This window comes from Anomaloglossus baeobatrachus, chromosome 2 (assembly GCF_048569485.1).
Source record: "Anomaloglossus baeobatrachus isolate aAnoBae1 chromosome 2, aAnoBae1.hap1, whole genome shotgun sequence".
NCBI classification, from domain to species: domain Eukaryota; kingdom Metazoa; phylum Chordata; class Amphibia; order Anura; family Aromobatidae; genus Anomaloglossus; species Anomaloglossus baeobatrachus.
Window position 1 is genome coordinate 802,760,663 of NC_134354.1, and position 22,313 is coordinate 802,782,975.

Here is a 22,313-nt window from a genome sequence, read left to right on the forward strand (position 1 = left end):
CCACCGACCCCAGCACTGGACCCCCACCATCCCCAGCAGAGGACAGAGCCCCCCACCGACCCCAGCACTGGACCCCCACCATCCCCAGCAGAGGACAGAGCCCCCCACCGACCCCAGCACTGGACCCCCACCATCCCCAGCAGAGGACAGAGCCCCCCACCGACCCCAGCACTGGACCCCCACCATCCCCAGCAGAGGACAGAGCCCCCCACCGACCCCAGCACTGGACCCCCACCATCCCCAGCAGAGGACAGAGCCCCCCACCGACCCCAGCACTGGACCCCCACCATCCCCAGCAGAGGACAGAGCCCCCCACCGACCCCAGCACTGGACCCCCACCATCCCCAGCAGAGGACAGAGCCCCCCACCGACCCCAGCACTGGACCCCCACCATCCCCAGCAGAGGACAGAGCCCCCCACCGACCCCAGCACTGGACCCCCACCATCCCCAGCAGAGGACAGAGCCCCCCACCGACCCCAGCACTGGACCCCCACCATCCCCAGCAGAGGACAGAGCCCCCCACCGACCCCAGCACTGGACCCCCACCATCCCCAGCAGAGGACAGAGCCCCCCACCGACCCCAGCACTGGACCCCCACCATCCCCAGCAGAGGACAGAGCCCCCCACCGACCCCAGCACTGGACCCCCACCATCCCCAGCAGAGGACAGAGCCCCCCACCGACCCCAGCACTGGACCCCCACCATCCCCAGCAGAGGACAGAGCCCCCCACCGACCCCAGCACTGGACCCCCACCATCCCCAGCAGAGGACAGAGCCCCCCACCGACCCCAGCACTGGACCCCCACCATCCCCAGCAGAGCACAGAGCCCCCCACCGACCCCAGCACTGGACCCCCACCATCCCCAGCAGAGCACAGAGCCCCCCACCGACCCCAGCACTGGACCCCCACCATCCCCAGCAGAGCACAGAGCCCCCCACCGACCCCAGCACTGGACCCCCACCATCCCCAGCAGAGCACAGAGCCCCCCACCGACCCCAGCACTGGACCCCCACCATCCCCAGCAGAGCACAGAGCCCCCCACCGACCCCAGCACTGGACCCCCACCATCCCCAGCAGAGCACAGAGCCCCCCACCGGCCCCAGCACTGGACCCCCACCATCCCCAGCAGAGCACAGAGCCCCCCACCGACCCCAGCACTGGACCCCCACCATCCCCAGCAGAGGACAGAGCCCCCCACCGACCCCAGCACTGGACCCCCACCATCCCCAGCAGAGGACAGAGCCCCCCACCGACCCCAGCACTGGACCCCCACCATCCCCAGCAGAGGACAGAGCCCCCCACCGACCCCAGCACTGGACCCCCACCATCCCCAGCAGAGGACAGAGCCCCCCACCGACCCCAGCACTGGACCCCCACCATCCCCAGCAGAGGACAGAGCCCCCCACCGACCCCAGCACTGGACCCCCACCATCCCCAGCAGAGGACAGAGCCCCCCACCGACCCCAGCAGCACTGGCCCCACCACAGATGGTCCACAGTAGCATTGAGCGCCCCATAAAAAAAATCCAGACCAGGCACACAGCATGAAGCTTCCACACACAGTAATAAAGATCTCCCGTTTATAACTATGAAGACACTGACCTTGGTCTGTGCAGGAAAGAGTCATCCATAGCGCGGAGTCCTGAGGTAGAGGCTGCAGCAGAAGCAGCGTCCACACATGCCGAGAAGCAGCGTCCACACATGCCGAGAAGCAGCGTCCACACATGCCGAGAAGCAGCGTCCACACATGCCGAGAAGCAGCGTCCACACATGCCGAGAAGCAGCGTCCACACATGCCGAGAAGCAGCGTCCACACATGCCGAGAAGCAGCGTCCACACATGCCGAGAAGCAGCGTCCACACATGCCGAGAAGCAGCGTCCACACATGCCGAGAAGCAGCGTCCACACATGCCGAGAAGCAGCGTCCACACATGCCGAGAAGCAGCGTCCACACATGCCGAGAAGCAAGAGGAAATGGCGTCTCCTCGTGCATAGTGACATTAGACCCCGCCCCGACCACGCCCCTAACACGTGACTGTAGTGACGTCATGCTGGGAAGGAGCCTGTACACTCTAGCATTTACCCTCCTGTCACATGATGCTGACTTCATCACAGGTCCTTCTGGTGCGGTGCGTGCAGGCTGGTGTCAGGCGCTGTGTAAGGTAGGAGGCCGCAAAGGATTGTGGGGGGTAGTATCTGCGGAGCAGCCTCCAGTGCCGGGGGGGCGGTATGTGCGGAGCAGCCTCCTGTGCCGGGGGGCGGTATGTGCGGAGCAGCCTCCAGTGCCGGGGGGCGGTATGTGCGGAGCAGCCTCCAGTGCCGGGGGCGGTATGTGCGGAGCAGCCTCCAGTGCCGGGGGGCGGTATGTGCGGAGCAGCCTCCTGTGCCGGGGGCGGTATGTGCGGAGCAGCCTCCAGTGCCGGGGGGCGGTATGTGCGGAGCAGCCTCCAGTGCCGGGGGGCGGTATGTGCGGAGCAGCCTCCAGTGCCGGGGGGCGGTATGTGCGGAGCAGCCTCCAGTGCCGGGGGGCGGTATGTGCGGAGCAGCCTCCAGTGCCGGGGGCGGTATGTGCGGAGCAGCCTCCAGTGCCGGGGGGCGGTATGTGCGGAGCAGCCTCCAGTGCCGGGGGGCGGTATGTGCGGAGCAGCCTCCAGTGCCGGGGGCGGTATGTGCGGAGCAGCCTCCAGTGCCGGGGGCGGTATGTGCGGAGCAGCCTCCAGTGCCGGGGGGCGGTATGTGCGGAGCAGCCTCCAGTGCCGGGGGGCGGTATGTGCGGAGCAGCCTCCTGTGCCGGGGGGCGGTATGTGCGGAGCAGCCTCCAGTGCCGGGGGGCGGTATGTGCGGAGCAGCCTCCAGTGCCGGGGGGCGGTATGTGCGGAGCAGCCTCCAGTGCCGGGGGGCGGTATGTGCGGAGCAGCCTCCAGTGCCGGGGGGGCGGTATGTGCGGAGCAGCCTCCAGTGCCGGGGGGCGGTATGTGCGGAGCAGCCTCCAGTGCCGGGGGGCGGTATGTGCGGAGCAGCCTCCAGTGCCGGGGGGCGGTATGTGCGGAGCAGCCTCCAGTGTCGGGGGGCGGTATGTGCGGAGCATCCTCCAGTGCCGGGGGGCGGTATGTGCGGAGCAGCCTCCAGTGCCGGGGGGCGGTATGTGCGGAGCAGCCTCCAGTGCCGGGGGGCGGTATGTGCGGAGCAGCCTCCAGTGCCGGGGGGCGGTATGTGCGGAGCAGCCTCCAGTGCCGGGGGGCGGTATGTGCGGAGCAGCCTCCAGTGCCGGGGGGCGGTATGTGCGGAGCAGCCTCCAGTGCCGGGGGGCGGTATGTGCGGAGCAGCCTCCTGTGCCGGGGGGCGGTATGTGCGGAGCAGCCTCCAGTACCGGGGGGCGGTATGTGCGGAGCAGCCTCCAGTGCCGGGGGGCGGTATGTGCGGAGCAGCCTCCAGTGCCGGGGGGGCGGTATGTGCGGAGCAGCCTCCTGTGCCGGGGGGCGGTATGTGCGGAGCAGCCTCCTGTGCCGGGGGGCGGTATGTGCGGAGCAGCCTCCAGTGCCGGGGGGCGGTATGTGCGGAGCAGCCTCCTGTGCCGGGGGCGGTATGTGCGGAGCAGCCTCCAGTGCCGGGGGACGGTATGTGCGGAGCAGCCTCCTGTGCCGGGGGGCGGTATGTGCGGAGCAGCCTCCAGTGCCGGGGGACGGTATGTGCGGAGCAGCCTCCAGTGCCGGGGGGCGGTATGTGCGGAGCAGCCTCCAGTGCCGGGGGGCGGTATGTGCGGAGCAGCCTCCAGTGCCGGGGGGCGGTATGTGCGGAGCAGCCTCCAGTGCCGGGGGGCGGTATGTGCGGAGCAGCCTCCAGTGCCGGGGGGGCGGTATGTGCGGAGCAGCCTCCAGTGCCGGGGGGCGGTATGTGCGGAGCAGCCTCCAGTGCCGGGGGGCGGTATGTGCGGAGCAGCCTCCAGTGCCGGGGGGCGGTATGTGCGGAGCAGCCTCCAGTGCCGGGGGGCGGTATGTGCGGAGCAGCCTCCTGTGCCGGGGGGCGGTATGTGCGGAGCAGCCTCCAGTGCCGGGGGGCGGTATGTGCGGAGCAGCCTCCAGTGCCGGGGGGCGGTATGTGCGGAGCAGCCTCCAGTGCCGGGGGGCGGTATGTGCGGAGCAGCCTCCAGTGCCGGGGGGCGGTATGTGCGGAGCAGCCTCCAGTGCCGGGGGGCGGTATGTGCGGAGCAGCCTCCAGTGCCGGGGGGCGGTATGTGCGGAGCAGCCTCCAGTGCCGGGGGGCGGTATGTGCGGAGCAGCCTCCAGTGCCGGGGGGCGGTATGTGCGGAGCAGCCTCCAGTGCCGGGGGGCGGTATGTGCGGAGCAGCCTCCAGTGCCGGGGGGCGGTATGTGCGGAGCAGCCTCCAGTGCCGGGGGGCTGTATGTGCGGAGCAGCCTCCAGTGCCGGGGGGCTGTATGTGCGGAGCAGCCTCCAGTGCCGGGGGGCGGTATGTGCGGAGCAGCCTCCTGTGCCGGGGGGCTGTATGTGCGGAGCAGCCTCCTGTGCCGGGGGGGCGGTATGTGCGGAGCAGCCTCCTGTGCCGGGGGGCGGTATGTGCGAAGCAGCCTCCAGTGCCGGGGGGCGGTATGTGCGGAGCAGCCTCCTGTGCCGGGGGGCTGTATGTGCGGAGCAGCCTCCTGTGGCGGGGGGCGGTATGTGCGGAGCAGCCTCCTGTGGCGGGGGGCTGTATGTGCGGAGCAGCCTCCTGTGGCGGGGGGCTGTATGTGCGGAGCAGCCTCCTGTGCCGGGGGGCGGTATGTGCGGAGCAGCCTCCTGTGCCGGGGGGCGGTATGTGCGGAGCAGCCTCCAGTGCCGGGGGGCGGTATGTGCGGAGCAGCCTCCAGTGCCGGGGGGCGGTATGTGCGGAGCAGCCTCCAGTGCCGGGGGGCTGTATGTGCGGAGCAGCCTCCAGTGCCGGGGGGCTGTATGTGCGGAGCAGCCTCCAGTGCCGGGGGGCTGTATGTGCGGAGCAGCCTCCTGTGCCGGGGGGCGGTATGTGCGGAGCAGCCTCCTGTGCCGGGGGGCTGTATGTGCGGAGCAGCCTCCTGTGCCGGGGGGCGGTATGTGCGGAGCAGCCTCCAGTGCCGGGGGGCGGTATGTGCGGAGCAGCCTCCAGTGCCGGGGGGCGGTATGTGCGGAGCAGCCTCCAGTGCCGGGGGGCTGTATGTGCGGAGCAGCCTCCTGTGCCGGGGGGCGGTATGTGCGGAGCAGCCTCCAGTGCCGGGGGGCGGTATGTGCGGAGCAGCCTCCAGTGCCGGGGGCGGTATGTGCGGAGCAGCCTCCAGTGCCGGGGGGCGGTATGTGCGGAGCAGCCTCCAGTGCCGGGGGGCGGTATGTGCGGAGCAGCCTCCAGTGCCGGGGGGCGGTATGTGCGGAGCAGCCTCCTGTGCCGGGGGGCGGTATGTGCGGAGCAGCCTCCTGTGCCGGGGGGCGGTATGTGCGGAGCAGCCTCCTGTGCCGGGGGGCGGTATGTGCGGAGCAGCCTCCTGTGCCGGGGGGCGGTATGTGCGGAGCAGCCTCCTGTGCCGGGGGTCTGTATGTGCGGAGCAGCCTCCTGGGCCGGGGGGCGGTATGTGCGGAGCAGCCTCCTGTGCTGGGGGGCGGTATGTGCGGAGCAACATTTTTGTGGCGTACCTGTGGATTCAAAATGCTCACTATACCCCTGAATAAAATCCTTGAGGGGTCTAGTTTCCAAAATGGGGTCACTTGTGGGGGGTTTCTGCTGTACCCTAGGAGCCCTGCAAATGCGACAAGCGCCCGCAATTTATTTCAACTTTTCCAAAATTCACATGGTGCTCCTTCCATTCCGAGCCCTCCAATTTGTCCAAATATAAGTTTCTGACTACATGTGGGGTATCACTGCACTCATAAGAAAGTGGGGAACAAAATGTGGGGTCTACTTTTTGGTGTTGCCTCTTAACAAAAGTGAGAAATTTGGAGCTAAATCAACATTTTTGTGAAAAATTTGAAAATTTTCAATATGACGACCTAAGGTTATCAAATTCTGTGAAGTACCTGTGGGTTTAAAATGCTCCCTATACTCCTGGATAAAATCATTGTGAGGTTTAGTTTCCAAAATGGGGTCATTTGTGGGGCGTTTCTGTTGTTTTTGTACTTTAGGAGCCCGGCAAATGCAACATGAAACCCGCAATCTATTTCAGCCAAATTTGTTCCAAAATTCAAATATTGCTCCTTCTGTTCCGGCTGCTCCCTTTTGTGACTACAGGTGGGGCATCAGTGCGCTCAGGAGAAACTGGGGAACAAATCAAATTTTGGGGTCCATTTTGTTTTATTATTTCTTCAAAAAGTGAATAAATTTGGGCTAGGACAATATTTTAGGTCATTTTTGTTTTTTCCCATTCCACATTGCTTTAGTTCCTGTGTAGCACCTGAAGGGTTAATAATCTTCTTGGATGTGGTATTGAGCAGTGTGAGGGGTGCAGTTTTTAGAATGGGGTCACTTTTGGGTATTTTCTGTCACCTCGGCCTCTCAAAGTCACTTCCAATGTGATGTGGTCCCTAAAACAATGGTTTTGTAAATTTTGTTGGAAAAATGAGAAATTCCTGAAGACCTTTGACCCCTTCTAACTTCCCAGCAAAAAAAAATTGTTTCCAAAATTGCGCTGGTGTAAAGTGACGAGCGGGAAAGTTATTAACTATTGAGTGACAGAGCGCTCTTCTTCAAGGGCAAAAAAAGGAAAAGTTTGAAAATTGCAAAATTTTCATTAAATTAAAATTTTTTTCATAAAAGCTAAAATATCCTAAATTTACCACGATCATGAAGGACAATATGTCACGAAAAAAAGTCAGAATCACCGGGATCCGGTGAAGCTCCAGAGCTATAACCGCGTAAAGGGACACGGGGCAGAGTTGTAAAACATGGTCGAGATATTAAATACAAAACTGGCTTCGTCCTTAAGGGGTTAAAGAGGTGATTAATCAGAAATGTATTTCCTACTCTTTCTGTAGGTGAGGTCTGCAATTCTGAAGCCAATATTGCATGTGATCTGGTCTCTCAATGACTTAATGGCGCAGTCACTATCTGAAGCCAATATTGCATATGATGTGGTCTCTCTCGAAGACTTAGGGCGGCTTTGCACACTACGACATCGCAGGTGCGATGTCGGTGGGGTCAAATCGAAAGTGACGCACATCCGGCGTCACTTGCGATGTCGTAGTGTGTAAATCCTAGATGATACGATGAACGAGCGCAAAAGCGTCGTTATCGTATCATCGCTGCAGCCTCCGACATTTCCATAATGCCGGTGTAGCGACAGGTACGATGTTGTTCCTCGCTCCTGCGGCAGCACACATCGCTGTGTGTGAAGCCGCAGGAGCGAGGAATATCACCTTACCTGCCGCCGGCTGCAATGAGAAGGACGGAGGTGGGCGGGATGTTTACATCCTGCTCATCTCCGCCCCTCCACTTCAATTGGCCGCCTGCCGTGTGACGTCGCTGTGACGCCGCACGACCCGCCCCCTTAGGAAGGAGGCGGGTCGCCGGCCAGAGGGACGTCGCACGGCAGGTATGTGCGTGTGAAACTGCCGTAGCGATAATAATCGCTACGGCAGCTTTCACTACATATTGCACGTGCGACGGGGGCGGGACTATTGCTGCAGCATCGGTAACGCATTGTTACCGATGTCGCAGCGTGCAAAGCCCGCCTTAATGGCGCAGTCACAATCTGAAGCCAATATTGCATGTGATGTGGTCTCTCTCGAAGACTTAATGGCGCAGTCTCAATCTGAAGCCAATATTGCATATGATGTTGTCTCTCTCGATGACTTAATGGCGCAGTCACAATCTGAAGCCAATATTGCATGTGATGTGGTCTCTCTCGATGACTTAATGGCGCAGTCACAATCTGAAGCCAATATTGCATATGATGTGGTCTGGCTCGATGACTTAATGGCGCAGTCACAATCTGAAGCCAATATTGCATATGATGTGGTCTGGCTCGATGACTTAATGGCGCAGTCACAATCTGAAGCCAATATTGCATATGATGTGGTCTCTCTCAATGACTTAATGGCGCAGTCTCAATCTGAAGCCAATATTGCATGTGATGTGGTCTCTCTCGATGACTTAATGGCGCAGTCTCAATCTGAAGCCAATATTGCATGTGATGTGGTCTCTCTCGATGACTTAATGGCGCAGTCTCAATCTGAAGCCAATATTGCATATGATGTGGTCTGTCTCGATGACTTAATGGCGCAGTCACAATCTGAAGCCAATATTGCATATGATGTGGTCTGTCTCGATGACTTAATGGCGCAGTCACAATCTGAAGCAAATATTGCATATGATGTGGTCTGGCTCGATGACTTAATGGCGCAGTCACAATCTGAAGCCAATATTGCATATGATGTGGTCTGGCTCGATGACTTAATGGCGCAGTCACTATCTGACTCGGGGCAGAATACTCGCTTCATTTCCCTAAGTGTCTCTCTCCATACACAGGATTGCATAATATTGAAGAAGACACGGGGATGAAACTGAAGCCAGAGCCCCATCACAGAGCCTGACTCCATTATCCAGAGAAGAAGATCCTAGAACCCGCTGACTGGAAGCCGCCATCTTCATTTCCATGGAGGAGTGGGATTGTCAATGGGGACTCGAGGATCTGTACAATAAGGTCAGGATGGGGAATGACCCTCAGAGTATGGACACGGCTGCACGGCTGCTGACCCTCGCCCTAGAGATGATTGAGGTGATCACTGGAGAGGTGAGCGATCCACACAACTTCATCTAATCTCTATAGTACAACAGGTAAATTACGGGAACGTTTATTAGGATGTCTGTACTGATCCACAGCTCTCCTCATCCTCAGGAGCACACCGTAGTGAGGAAGACCACCGGGGAGCGTGTGCTATGGAGTACGAGCCGCGGGCCCATCTCCAGCCCTCCGCACTCCCCGATATACGAAAAGAAGATTCTAGAACTCACTGACAAGATCATCGAGCTGCTGACCGGAGAGGTGACTGCTGGGGGATTATACAATGTACACTGGAGGATTCTGGGGGATGAGAGGAGACTGCTGGGGGATTATACAGTGTAGACTGGATGATTCTGAGGGATGAGAGGAGACTGCTGGGGGATTATACAGTGTACGCCGGAGGATTCTGGGGGATGAGAGGAGACTGCTGGGAGATTATACAGTGTACGCCGGAGGATTCTGGGGGATGAGAGGAGACTGCTGGGAGATTATACAGTGTACACTGGAGGATTCTGGGGGATGAGAGGAGACTGCTGGGGGGATTATACAGTGTACACTGGAGGATTCTGGGGGATGAGAGGAGACAGCCGGGAGATTATACAGTGTACACTGGAGGATTCTGGGGGATGAGAGGAGACTGCTGGGAGATTATACAGTGTACACTGGAGGATTCTGGGGGATGAGAGGAGACTGCTGGGGGGATTATACAGTGTACACTGGAGGATTCTGGGGGATGAGAGGAGACTGCTGGGGGATTATACAGTGTACACTAGAGGATTCTGGGGAATGAGAGGTGACTGCTGGGAGATTATACAGTGTACACTAGAGGATTCTGGGGAATGAGAGGAGACTGCCGGGGGATTATACAGTGTACACTGGAGGATTCTGGGGAATGAGAGGAGACTGCCGGGGGATTATACAGTGTACACTGGAGGATTCTGGGGGATGAGAGGTGACTGCTGGGAGATTATACAGTGTACACTAGAGGATTGTGGGTGATGAGAGGAGACTGCCGGGGGATTATACAGTGTACACTGGAGGATTCTGGGGAATGAGAGGAGACTGCCGGGGGATTATACAGTGTACACTGGAGGATTCTGGGGGATGAGAGGTGACTGCTGGGAGATTATGCAGTGTACACTGGAGGATTCTGGGGGATGAGAGGTGACTGCTGGGAGATTATACAGTGTACACTGGAGGATTCTGGGGGATGAGAGGAGACTGCTGGGAGATTATACAGTGTACACTGGAGGATTCTGGGGGATGAGAGGAGACTGCTGGGAGATTATACAGTGTACACTGGAGGATTCTGAGGGATGAGAGGAGACTGCTGGGAGATTATACAGTGTACACTGGAGGATTCTGGGGGATGAGAGGAGACTGCTGGGAGATTATGCAGTGTACACTGGAGGATTCTGGGGGATGAGAGGTGACTGCTGGGAGATTATACAGTGTACACTGGAGGATTCTGGGGGATGAGAGGTGACTGCTGGGAGATTATACAGTGTACACTGGAGGATTCTGGGGGATGAGAGGAGACTGCTGGGGGATTATACAGTGTACACTGGAGGATTCTGGGGGATGAGTGGAGACTGCTGGGAGATTATGCAGTGTACACTGGAGGATTCTGGGGGATGAGAGGTGACTGCTGGGAGATTATACAGTGTACACTGGAGGATTCTGGGGGATGAGAGGAGACTGCTGGGAGATTATACAGTGTACACTGGAGGATTCTGGGGGATGAGAGGAGACTGCTGGGGGATTATACAGTGTACACTGGAGGATTCTGAGGGATGAGAGGAGACTGCTGGGAGATTATACAGTGTACACTGGAGGATTCTGGGGGATGAGAGGAGACTGCTGGGAGATTATACAGTGTACACTGGAGGATTCTGGGGGATGAGAGGAGACTGCTGGGAGATTATGCAGTGTACACTGGAGGATTCTGGGTGATTTCGGTCTCGTTTGTTGTCAGGTTCCTCTCCGGTGTCAGGACATCGCTGTTTATTTCTCCATGGAGGAGTGGGATTATGTGGGAAGACAGAAGAATCAGTACAAGAACGTCTTGAAGGAAACCTGTGAGCCTCCTTTACCGAGGAGTAAGAATCTGCTTACTGAAGCCTTATCCACCTCAGGGCCATTATGGCTCCTTTTACATTATGATTCATCTCTGTTTGCAGCTTGCTTCCTTCATGTCTGTTCGGCTGCATATACGCGATACGTGAGAAGAATGTGTCCTTTTGGAGTTTCTCGGGTTGGCGTGCGGGCTGGTCGGTGTGCGGGCTGGTCGGTGTGCGGGCTGGTCGGTGTGCGGGCTGGTCGGTGTGCGGGCGGGTCGGTGTGCGGGCGGGTCGGTGTGCGGGCGGGTCGGTGTGCGGGCGGGTCGGTGGGCGGGCGGGTCGGTGTGCGGGCGGGTTGGTTTGCAGGGGCTGGTTACAGTAGGTTTGATCCCTTTGTGACCTTTGGGGTTAAGGTGATGTGGGTTTCCGGTTCTCTCGCCCGTCCGGCTGATGTAGGGCAGATTCACTGTTGCGCACTGGATGTTCCCTTGGTGTGTCTTATATATTCATCCAGTCGAGTAGCCCTGACCATCAGAATCAAAGCCAAAGTCCAAGTACATTGGAACCTCGGTTTACCAGTAACCTGGTGTGCGAGCATGTCGCTATACGAGCATAGCTTGCTGCAGATTTGTAACTCTATTTATGAGTAAAGCTTTGCTGTATGAGAAAATACTCACCACACACACCTCCGCTTCTCTACTGTCACCACGCTCTGACCTGCTCTTACAGTCCACACAAACACACACACATATTATGCTCACCTATCCTCCGTTCCCTCGGCGGCCTCTTCCCTTGTTCTTGCAGTCTGTGGGTATGTGGATCCGGTAACAAGCGCAGCCGATGCTGCCGCTGTCAGCGCTCCCCAAAGGCAACGCTCTGATCAATCAGAGTCAAGTGGCTCATGCCAATGATGTCAGCTGCTGAAGCGCTGACAGCGGCAGCCCCTGCATCGGTCCCGATGGTTACTGGATCCACATGCCTGTGGACTGCAAGAACCAGGGAAGAGACTGCCGAGGGAACGGACGATAGGTGAGCTTAATATGTATATGTCTGTGTGTTTGTGTAATGGCACAATAGGGGACAAGGATGGGACATTGCTACAAGTTGTGGAACGAATTGTCTGAGTTTCAATTATTTCCTATGGGAAATTTTGCTTTGTTAGATGAGTAACTTGGTTTACGAGCGCACTCCCAGAACGAATTGTTCTCCTAAACCAAGGTTCCACTGTAATTTGAGAATCTAAAGTGCGGGTGCGGAGGGCCGGGGTGCGGAGGGCCGGGGTGCGGCGGACCTCATTCGTTGTGGGAGCAAACGTTTGATCACGCCTCCATTCTGGGAATGTTTCAGTTTCCCGGCTGACGCTCCGGACAGTATTACACGGTGGGAGTTTCCTTGTGTCGTCTTTTTCTTTTTCGCTCCTAATTGGGAGACCCAGACAGTGGGTGTATAGCTACTGCCTCTGGAGGCCGCACAAAGAACTACACTTAAAAGTGTAAGGCCCCTCCCCTTCTGGCTATACACCCTCCCGTAGGAGTACGGATTCCTCAGTTTTAGCTTTGTGCGCAGGAGGTCAGACACGCACGCATAGCTCCATTGTTTTTAGTCAGCAGCAGCTGCTGACTATGTCGGATGGAAGAAAAGAGGGCCCATACAGGGCTCCCAGCATGCTCCCTTCTCACCCCACTGTATGTCGGAGGTGTTTGTAAGGTTGAGGTACCCATTGCGGGTACGGCGGCAGGAGCCCACATGCTGATTCCTTCCCCATCCCTTTTTACAGGGCTCTGGGTGAAGTGGGATTTACTGGTCTCCAGGCACTGAGACCGTGCTCCATCTACAGCCCCTGGAGAAGATGCTGGATGGAGCGGAGTACATCAGGGACATGGCCCTGCTTCCTCAAGGTACTCTGTGTCCCCGTGCTTTTGGCGCTCACACCGCAGCATGCTGGGTGTTGTAGTGCGCCGGGGGACATCAGCGCTGCGGCGCTTGTGCCATGGCCTCATTCAGCTTCGCTGAAGCAGGCACACTTCTGGGAATCGGTCGCGCCGGCCGCTGGGACTGCGGCGCGGCTGGCACTTGTGGTGCGCCGGGGACTTCAGCGCGGCCCGCGCTTTTACGGCGGCCGCGCTGATAACTCGAGTCCCCGGCTTTTGCGGCCTGCTTCCGTTCGTTCCCGCCCCCAGACCTGCCAGTCAGGAGAGGGGCGGGACGCTGGCCAGTGCATCAGCGCCGAGGGCTGGAGTCGTTTTTACATACTCCAGCCCTCACAATCGGCACAGAGGGGACACTGTTTCCCGCACTTTTGTTTGGGAACTCCCACGGACCGCCCCTCTCCACAGACGCCGGCAGCCATTCCTGCTGACACGCTGAGCTGCAGAGGGGAGCCGGGGAGACCCAGACAAGGAATTCTTCGCCTCTTACCCGCTATTCAGCGGGCGGTAAGCAGCCCTCAGGGCTCACCCCCTCTTGTGCCAGTAGTATTCTTAGTATTTTGTTTTTACAAATACTTGGTATTACATAGCGCTGGTCGCCCTTTGGCTATAGACTCTCTCACATTGCAGAGAGCCAGCAGCATGTCGTCCGTAAAACGCAAGGGTGCCAAGGCACAGACATTATATGCTTCCTGCACCGCATGTGGGACTTTTCTACCGGCAGGCTCCACGGACCCCCATTGTGTGCAGTGCTCGGCCCCTGCGGCGCTTGCACAGCCGGGGCCTCTGCTGGACGTGACCCAGGGTGTACCACCTGTGAATGCTGTCCAAGTGACAGGAACTGAGTTTGCAGCTTTTGCTGACAGAATGTCTCTCACTATGTCACAAATTCTTGACACATTGCGAGCTAGGCCTGTACTTCAGGCCACGGACACTGTGCAATCATTGCCCCCTGGTCCCCCTCAGCTGAATTACCTCCAAGCTCCGGGACGGGCATATACACCTCAGGGTGAAGACTCTGACTCGGACGATGGCCCAGGGCAGCCTAAGCGGGCTCGCTATGACGGGCCTTCACATTCATCTCAATGGTCAGGATCCCAGCGAGATGAATCTATGGGTGATGAGGCGGACGTAACTGACCAGGATTCTGATCCTGGGACCGCTCTCAATCTAGATACACCAGATGGTGACGCCATAGTTAATGATCTTATATTTAACATCAATAAGATGTTAAATATTTCCCCACCAGCTCCTCTTGTAGAGGAGTCAGCTTCGCAGCACGAGAGAATCCATTTCAGATACCCTAAGCGTACATTAAGCACTTTTCTGGACCACGCTGACTTTAGAGACGCAATCCAGAAACCCCACGCTTATCCTGAAAGGCGTTTTTCTAAACGGCTTAAAGATACACGCTATCCTTTTCCCCCTGAGGTGGTCAAGGGTTGGACCCAGTGTCCAAAAGTGGATCCTCCAATTTCCAGGCTTGCAGCTAGATCCTTGGTTGCAGTTGAAGATGGAGCGGCACTTAAAGATGCCACTGACAGGCAGATGGAGCTCTGGCTGAAATCCATCTATGAAGCGATTGGAGCGTCATTAGCGCCTTCTTTTGCGGCCGTATGGGCACTCCAAGCTATCTCAGCCGGGCTTGCGCAAGTCGACTCAGTCACACGTGCATTTGCCCCGCAGGTAGCACCATTGACCTCGCAAATGGCGGCATTCGCGTCGTACGCGATTAATGCTGTTCTTGACGCTACAAGCCGCACGGCAGTGGCGTCAGCCAACTCCGTTGTTTTGCGTAGGGCCCTGTGGTTGAGACATTGGAAAGCAGATTCTCATTCCAAGAAGTGCTTAACCAATTTGCCTTTTTCTCGTGACCGATTGTTTGGAGAGCGTTTGGATGAAATCCTCAAACACTCCAAGGGTAAGGACTCATCCTTACCGCAACACAGACAAAACAAACCCCAACAGAGGAAGGGTCAGTCTGGTTATCGGTCCTTTCGAGGACCGGGCAGGTCCCAATTCGCCTCGTCAAAAAAGACTCAAAAAGACCAGAGACGCTCAGATTCTTGGAGGTCTCAGTCACGCCCAAAAAGGACAGCCGGAGGAACCGTTGCCAAGACGGCGTCCTCCTGACTTGCGGTCTCCGATTCCCACACCCGCGGTCGGTGGGAGGCTTTCCCACTTTGGCGACATTTGGCTGTCACGCGTCAAAGACCGTTGGGTGAGGGATATTCTGTCTCACGGGTACAGGATAGAGTTCAGTTCTCGTCCGCCAACTCGTTTCTTCAGAACTTCTCCACCACCAGACCGAGCCGATGCTCTGTTGCAGGCGGTGGCCGCTCTAAAGGCGGAAGGAGTGGTGACCTCCGTCCCTCTTCAGGAACAAGGTCACGGTTTTTACTCCAATCTGTTTGTGGTCCCAAAAAAGGACGGATCGTATCGACCCGTCCTGGATCTAAAGTTGCTCAACAGACACGTAAAAGTCAGGAGGTTCCGGATGGAATCCCTACGCTCCGTCATAGCCTCAATGTCTCAAGGAGATTTTCTAGCATCAATAGATATCAAAGATGCGTATCTCCACGTGCCGATTGCACCAGAGCATCAGCGTTTCCTACGCTTCGTCATACACGACGAACACCTGCAGTTCGTAGCGTTACCTTTCGGTCTGGCAACAGCCCCCCGGGTCTTCACCAAAGTCATGGCAGCAGTAGTAGCTGTTCTGCACTCGCAGGGTCACTCGGTCATCCCGTATCTAGACGACCTGCTTATAAAGGCACCCTCTCAAGAGGCATGCCAACACAGTCTGAAGGTGGCACTAGACACTCTCCAGAGTTTCGGGTGGATTATCAACTTTCCAAAGTCTCATCTAACCCCGACCCAATCTCTGACTTATCTTGGCATGGAGTTTCATACTCTCTCAGCGATAGTGAAGCTTCCACTGGACAAGCAGTGCTCGCTACGGACTGGAGTGCAATCTCTCCTTCAGAGCCAGTCGCACTCGCTGAGGCGCCTCATGCATTTCCTAGGAAAGATGGTAGCAGCAATGGAGGCAGTCCCGTTCGCGCAGTTTCATCTGCGCCCTCTACAATGGGACATTCTACGCCAATGGGATGGGAAATCGACGTCCCTCGACAGGACTGTCTCCCTCTCTCAGACTGCCAAGGACTCTCTGCGTTGGTGGCTTCTCCCCACCTCATTGTCACAGGGAAAGTCGTTCCTTCCCCCGTCCTGGGCAGTGGTCACGACGGATGCGAGCCTATCAGGGTGGGGAGCGGTGTTTCTCCACCACAGGGCTCAGGGGACGTGGACTCAGAGTCCACCCTGCAGATCAATGTTCTGGAAATCAGAGCAATCTATCTTGCCCTGCGAGCCTTCCAACAGTGGCTGGAAGGCAAGCAGATCCGAATTCAGTCGGACAACTCCACAGCGGTGGCATACATCAACCACCAAGGGGGAACACGCAGTCGGCAAGCCTTCCAGGAAGTCCGGCGGATTCTGACGTGGGTGGAAGACACGGCATCCACCATATCCGCAGTCCAGATCCCAGGCGTAGAAAACTGGGAAGCAGACTTTCTCAGTCGCCAGGGCATGGACGCAGGGGAATGGTCCCTTCACCCGGACGTGTTTCAGGAGATCTGTCGCCGCTGGGGGATGCCGGACGTCGATCTGATGGCGTCACGGCACAACAACAAAGTCCCGGTTTTCATGGCACGGTCTCACGATCACCGAGCTCTGGCGGCAGACGCCTTAGTTCAAGATTGGTCGCAGTTCCGGCTACCGTATGTGTTCCCACCTCTGGCATTGTTGCCCAGAGTGCTCCGCAAAATCAGGTCCGACTGCCGCCGCGCCATTCTCGTCGCTCCAGACTGGCCAAGGAGGTCGTGGTACCCGGATCTGTGGCACCTCACGGTAGGCCAACCGTGGACACTACCAGACCGTCCAGATTTGCTGTCTCAAGGGCCGTTTTTCCATCTGAATTCTGCGGCCCTGAACCTGACTGTGTGGCCATTGAGTCCTGGATCCTAGCGGCCTCAGGTTTATCTCATGAAGTTGTTGCCACAATGAGACAGGCTAGAAAACCATCCTCAGCTAAGATCTATCACAGGACGTGGAAGATATTCTTAGCGTGGTGCTTGGCTCAAGGGTTTTCTCCCTGGCCATTTGCATTGCCAATTTTTCTTTCCTTCCTGCAGTCTGGGTTGGAAAAAGGTTTGTCGCTTAGCTCTCTTAAGGGTCAAGTCTCCGCGCTATCCGTATTCTTTCAGAAGCGCTTGGCACGGCTTTCTAAAGTACGCACGTTCCTCCAAGGAGTTTGTCATATCGTTCCTCCTTACAGACGGCCATTGGAACCCTGGGATCTGAACAAGGTTCTCATTGCTCTCCAGAAGCCGCCTTTCGAGCCTTTGAAAGAGGTTCCCCTTTCTCGGCTTTCACAAAAGGTAGTTTTTCTTGTGGCGGTCACGTCTCTTCGAAGAGTGTCCGAGCTAGCGGCGTTATCTTGCAAATCTCCCTTCCTGGTGTTTCACCAAGACAAGGTAGTACTGCGTCCAATTCCAGAGTTTTCTCCCAAGGTGGTTTCTTCCTTTCATCTCAATCAGGATATCACTTTGCCATCTTTGTGTCCGCATCCAGTTCACCAATTTGAAAAGGGTTTACATCTGTTGGACCTGGTGAGAGCACTCAGGATTTACATTTCTCGCACGGCGTCTCTACGCCGTTCTGATGCGCTCTTTGTCCTAGTCGCTGGGCAGCATAAGGGATCGCAAGCTTCCAAATCCACCCTGGCGCGGTGGATCAAGGAACCAATTCTTCACACATACCGTTCTGCTGGGCTTCCGATTCCATCTGGACTGAAGGCCCATTCTACCAGAGCCGTGGGTGCGTCCTGGGCATTGCGGCATCAGGCTACGGCTCAGCAAGTGTGCCAGGCGGCTACCTGGTCGAGTCTGCACACGTTTACCAAACACTATCAAGTGCATACCTACGCTTCGGCAGATGCCAGCCTAGGTAGACAGGTCCTTCAGGCGGCGGTGGCCCACCTGTAGGAAGAGGCTGTCTGACAGCCCGTTCATGTGGTATCTTTTTACCCACCCAGGGACTGCTTTTGGACGTCCCACTGTCTGGGTCTCCCAATTAGGAGCGAAAAAGAAGAAGGGAATTTTGTTTACTTACCGTAAATTCCTTTTCTTCTAGCTCCAATTGGGGAGACCCAGCACCCGCCCTATTTGTTCTTAGGGTTTCGTTTTTCGGGTGCACATGTTGTTCATGTTGTTTCTTAAGTTCTCCGATCTTGTTATCGGATTGAATTTGTTTTTGAAACTGTTATTGGCTTTCCTCCTTCTTGCTTTGGTACTAAAACTGAGGAATCCGTACTCCTACGGGGGGGTGTATAGCCAGAAGGGGAGGGGCCTTACACTTTTAAGTGTAGTTCTTTGTGCGGCCTCCAGAGGCAGTAGCTATACACCCACTGTCTGGGTCTCCCAATTGGAGCTAGAAGAAAAGGAATTTACGGTAAGTAAACAAAATTCCCTTCTTTCTGTTGACTTAAGAAGTTGTTTTTTAGTCTGTGATCTATAAGGACGCCCCGATCCTAGCTCTGAGCCTTAGATCTTATGATGGCCGCATATTCCACTGGGGAACGTCATTTTCATTGTGTTACATCTGACACTTGTTTCTCACTTGGCTTCTGAATCCAAAAGTGACGCCAATAACCGTAGTAACCGTGTGTGGTATATAGATTTACGGAGGTCGTGTAATCACTGTGTGTGGTATATAGATATACGGAGGTCGTGTAATCACCGTGTCTGGTATATAGATATACGGAGGTCGTGTAATCACAGTGGGTGGTATATAGATATACGGGGGTCCTGTAATCACAGTGTGTGGTATATAGATATACGGGGGTCGTGTAATCACCGTGTCTGGTATATAGATATACGGGGGTCGTGTAATCACAGTGTCTGGTATATAGATATACGGGGGTCCTGTAATCATTGTTTGTGGTATATAGATATACGGGGGTCATATAATCACAGTGTGTGGTATATAGATATACGGGGATCGTGTAATCACTGTGTGTGGTATATAGATATACTGGGGTCGTGTAGTCACTGTGTGTGGTATATAGATATACGGGGGTCATATAATCACAGTGTGTGGTATATAGATATACGGGGGTCGTGTAATCACCGTGTCTGGTATATAGATATACGGGGGTCGTGTAATCACCGTGTGTGGTATATAGATATACGGGGGTCATGTAATCATTGTTTGTGGTATATAGATATACGGGGGTCATATAATCACAGTGTGTGGTATATAGATATACGGGGGTCGTGTAATCACCGTGTCTGGTATATAGATATACGGGGGTCGTGTAATCACCGTGTGGGGTATATAGATATATGGGGGTCATATAATCACAGTGTGTGGTACATAATATAGATATACGGGGGTCATATACTCACTTCTGTGTTTCCCACAGATGGAGCCAGGAGGAGGAATCCCCTAGACAGATGCCCATCTCCTCTCAGTTCCCGCAGCAGCCCACAGGAAAATGTCCGGGAAAGTCATCATGTAGGTGGCGCTATCGCCTCACCCACATACGCCCCTAAATCATTGATTCATGGCTCATTTCTCTTGTATTTTTAGGCTGACGATCTGATTGATATTAAGGTTGAGGTGCTAGATGAAGAAGAGGAGGCGGATGTTATGGCCGAGCAGCAGTGTAAGGAGGGGAGATGTTCATGTCTGTTAGAGGGTCACCCAGATACTGATCCCATCATCACATGGAACAATCTCTTGTGTCTCCTACAGATGGACTCGGGGTAATAAATCGTCTAGAGAGATGTCCGGCTCCTCCATATTCTCAAGACTATGCAGATCGTCTTCAGGTAGATAAAGTTGAGATGAAACCACACCTATAAAAACTTGTTACCAAAAGTTTTGAGACTGATGAACATTTTGTTTTTCCCCTTTTTGCGGCTTCAGTGATTTTCGCTCCTTTAGGCCTGTTTCACACGTCTGTAATAAACAGACGTTTTTCACTGACGTGTAAACGCATATGTCCCTCCGTGTTCCGTGATTCATGGCACACGGGGGTTGTCCATGTGCAATCCGTGATCCGTACTTCGTGATTGCACATGGAGATAACTCGCCTGTCCCTGCTCCTGCTGTCCGTGGTGCTGAACGCTCTGGCTCTGCTGCATCTGGCCGCCGCTGTCTCTCACCTCTGCAGCTACTTCCGGGTCGGCTATGGCTACATACATGAATATGCAGCCAGTAATGAGGCAGCCAGGAAGCTGCAGAGAGCGGGACCTGCATAGAGCGTCGCTGGAGAAGGGGAGTTGAAAATGTTTATTTTTAATGTCCGTGTTTTTTCTGGTTCGTGTTTCACAGATCACACCACTGTGATGCCAGAGAAAAACGGACATGTCTCCATGCAACAACCACGGACACGCGTGTATGCCGCACGGAGACACGGTCAGTGAAAAATCACTGTGTGCACGCTCCCATTCATTATAATGGGTCTGCGTATGTCCGTGATTCTGGTACGTATAAAAACTGTCACGTACATACCAGAATCACTGACATCTGAAACAGGCCTTAGTTTGACGTTTCTATGGTTACTGACAATTATAAACATTCCATAAGTTGTTACATTTTTGTGATAAATCCATTTCTGTAAAGACTGAATATTTCCAGCACTGACCTTAATATCTACAGAAATCTACCCTTCGCCCCAGGACTTCTGTATCGTGTTCTGGCCCGTTCCTGACCGATGACCCATTCCTGTCTCGTCAGTCCTCGGAGCTTATCACAATTTTTGGCATTTGTTGTTGTTTGAGGATTGAACGCAGTGTCATGCTGATAATGAGAGAACTCCTGGTGAGCAACGCAACAAACTGGGTACACCAGGGACACAATACAGCGGAAGGCCCTTGGCTAGGAAGAGGGGAACCAGGTCACCTCCTAACGTCCCTGGACAAGTGCTACCCCAACCCCCACCCACCCTCCCCCCCCCCCCCCCATGCACTATGATTTGCCTAGGCCCTTGCTGGTCTTGAACTCACCCTGACTAGTGTGTAGGCCAATGAGACACTAGTCTCGCCATTATCCTAAGACAAACAGGGGAAAGACGCAACAAATTTTACTCCACAGCTACTAAAGCAGGAAACGTCTGAGCTGCAATAGAAACAAACACCACAACTCTTCTAGAGACTGGCACCTTCAAAATGGACACTATAGTATGAGCTATAGCCAGCAGAGGAGAGAGTGAGGACTGGATAAGGGAGTGGCTGCTGCTGAGATGAGATTACAACTATGTGTTAGATCGCTGCAGGATAGAGATGAACATTAACTCATTTTGCAACAGATGGATCTAAAGGGAACCTGTCAGGTGCGATCTGTACCGAGAACCACTAGCAGTTCTGGGTGCATATTGCTAATCCCTGCCTAACTGTCCCTGTACACACTAGCATAGATAAAGAGATCTTTAGAAAAAGTATTTCTAAAGATCTTTCATTGTATGCTAATGAGCAAGGGGTCTAGTCCCCTGGGCGTTTAGATTCCTTGGCTAGTCTGCTTCATTAGCATGTTAGAATGCTCCCACATATTGTGAGTGAGCCCCTCTTTCATGGGGTCCTTCTCCTATTTCACATAATCAACAGAGCAAGAGATGAATTGAACAATCCAAAGAACATTTTTTTTCCAAGCAAGTCAGAAGGTCCATCAAATAATCCACTACACAGAGGGTAAAGTAGTCCAGTAATGGGATAAATGTCCCGGGGATCAGTCACAATCCTCCAGAAGTCCTTTTCCAGGGAAATTGAAGTTTCTCAACGGCTCTCTGGGGCGCTGCCTGTAGCCGCAGCTTCTCCCCCAGAGGATGAATCTTCCTGCTTGTCTCTTGTCCTTCCCAGCCTGACTAAATAATCTCCCAGGTAAACAGAGTATGGATGAATTCCAGGCCCAGCTCCCCCAGACCTAGGGACAGAAGCACTGCAGGGGGTTATAACCCTGCAGACAGGACAAATAATACATAAAATGGACAGAGCACCACGCCTACAATATGAACCTACACAAAATGATACATAACCCCCCCCCCCTCATGTTCCACCATCACACCCTCTATGGATGAGAAACCCCCACATCGAGGGAGTCATTCATAATATGTGAGGACTTCTCATCCATGGTGGGGGTCACTCACAATGTGAGGGGGCTTCTCTCATCCATGGTAGTGGTCATTCACAATTATATCTATGCACACATAGGGTGGCACAGTTGCTCAGTGGTTAGCACTGCAGCCTTACAGCATTGGGGTCCTAAGCTCAAATCCCACCAAGGACAACATCTGCAAGGAGTTTGTATGTTCTCCCCGAGTCTGACATACAGATAGGAAATCAAGATTGTGAGCCAAGCCCAATGGGGACAGTGATGTCGATGTAAGTAAAGCGCTGCGGAAAAATGGCACTAAATAAGTGAATAACTATTAATAATAATAATAATTTTATTATGGATATGAATAAATGGTATATAACCTTCCTCCATGAACAACTTCTCCCATTATCCTGACCATGTGGTGATG

At 55.1% G+C, this 22,313-nt stretch overlaps 1 protein-coding gene across 3 annotated transcripts in view; it reads left to right on the top strand.

Moving 5' to 3' along the window:
* The first annotated feature begins 2,090 nt into the window (after positions 1-2,090).
* LOC142290793 (uncharacterized) overlaps positions 2,091-22,313 on the top strand; it is a 63,874-nt gene continuing 43,651 nt past the window's right edge. The window contains exons 1-7 of one of the 3 annotated variants that reach the window (XM_075334792.1): positions 2,091-2,163; positions 8,484-8,748; positions 8,854-9,000; positions 10,715-10,838; positions 19,212-19,303; positions 19,379-19,454; positions 19,544-19,620. In XM_075334792.1, the coding sequence (XP_075190907.1) occupies positions 8,611-8,748; positions 8,854-9,000; positions 10,715-10,838; positions 19,212-19,303; positions 19,379-19,454; positions 19,544-19,620 (654 nt within the window). In that variant the 5' untranslated portion in view covers positions 2,091-2,163; positions 8,484-8,610. Of the gene's footprint in view, positions 2,164-5,454; positions 5,524-8,328; positions 8,749-8,853; positions 9,001-10,714; positions 10,839-19,211; positions 19,304-19,378; positions 19,455-19,543; positions 19,621-22,313 lie in introns of those variants that run through there. The other 2 variants (XM_075334794.1, XM_075334793.1) reach the window with 2 other exon arrangements.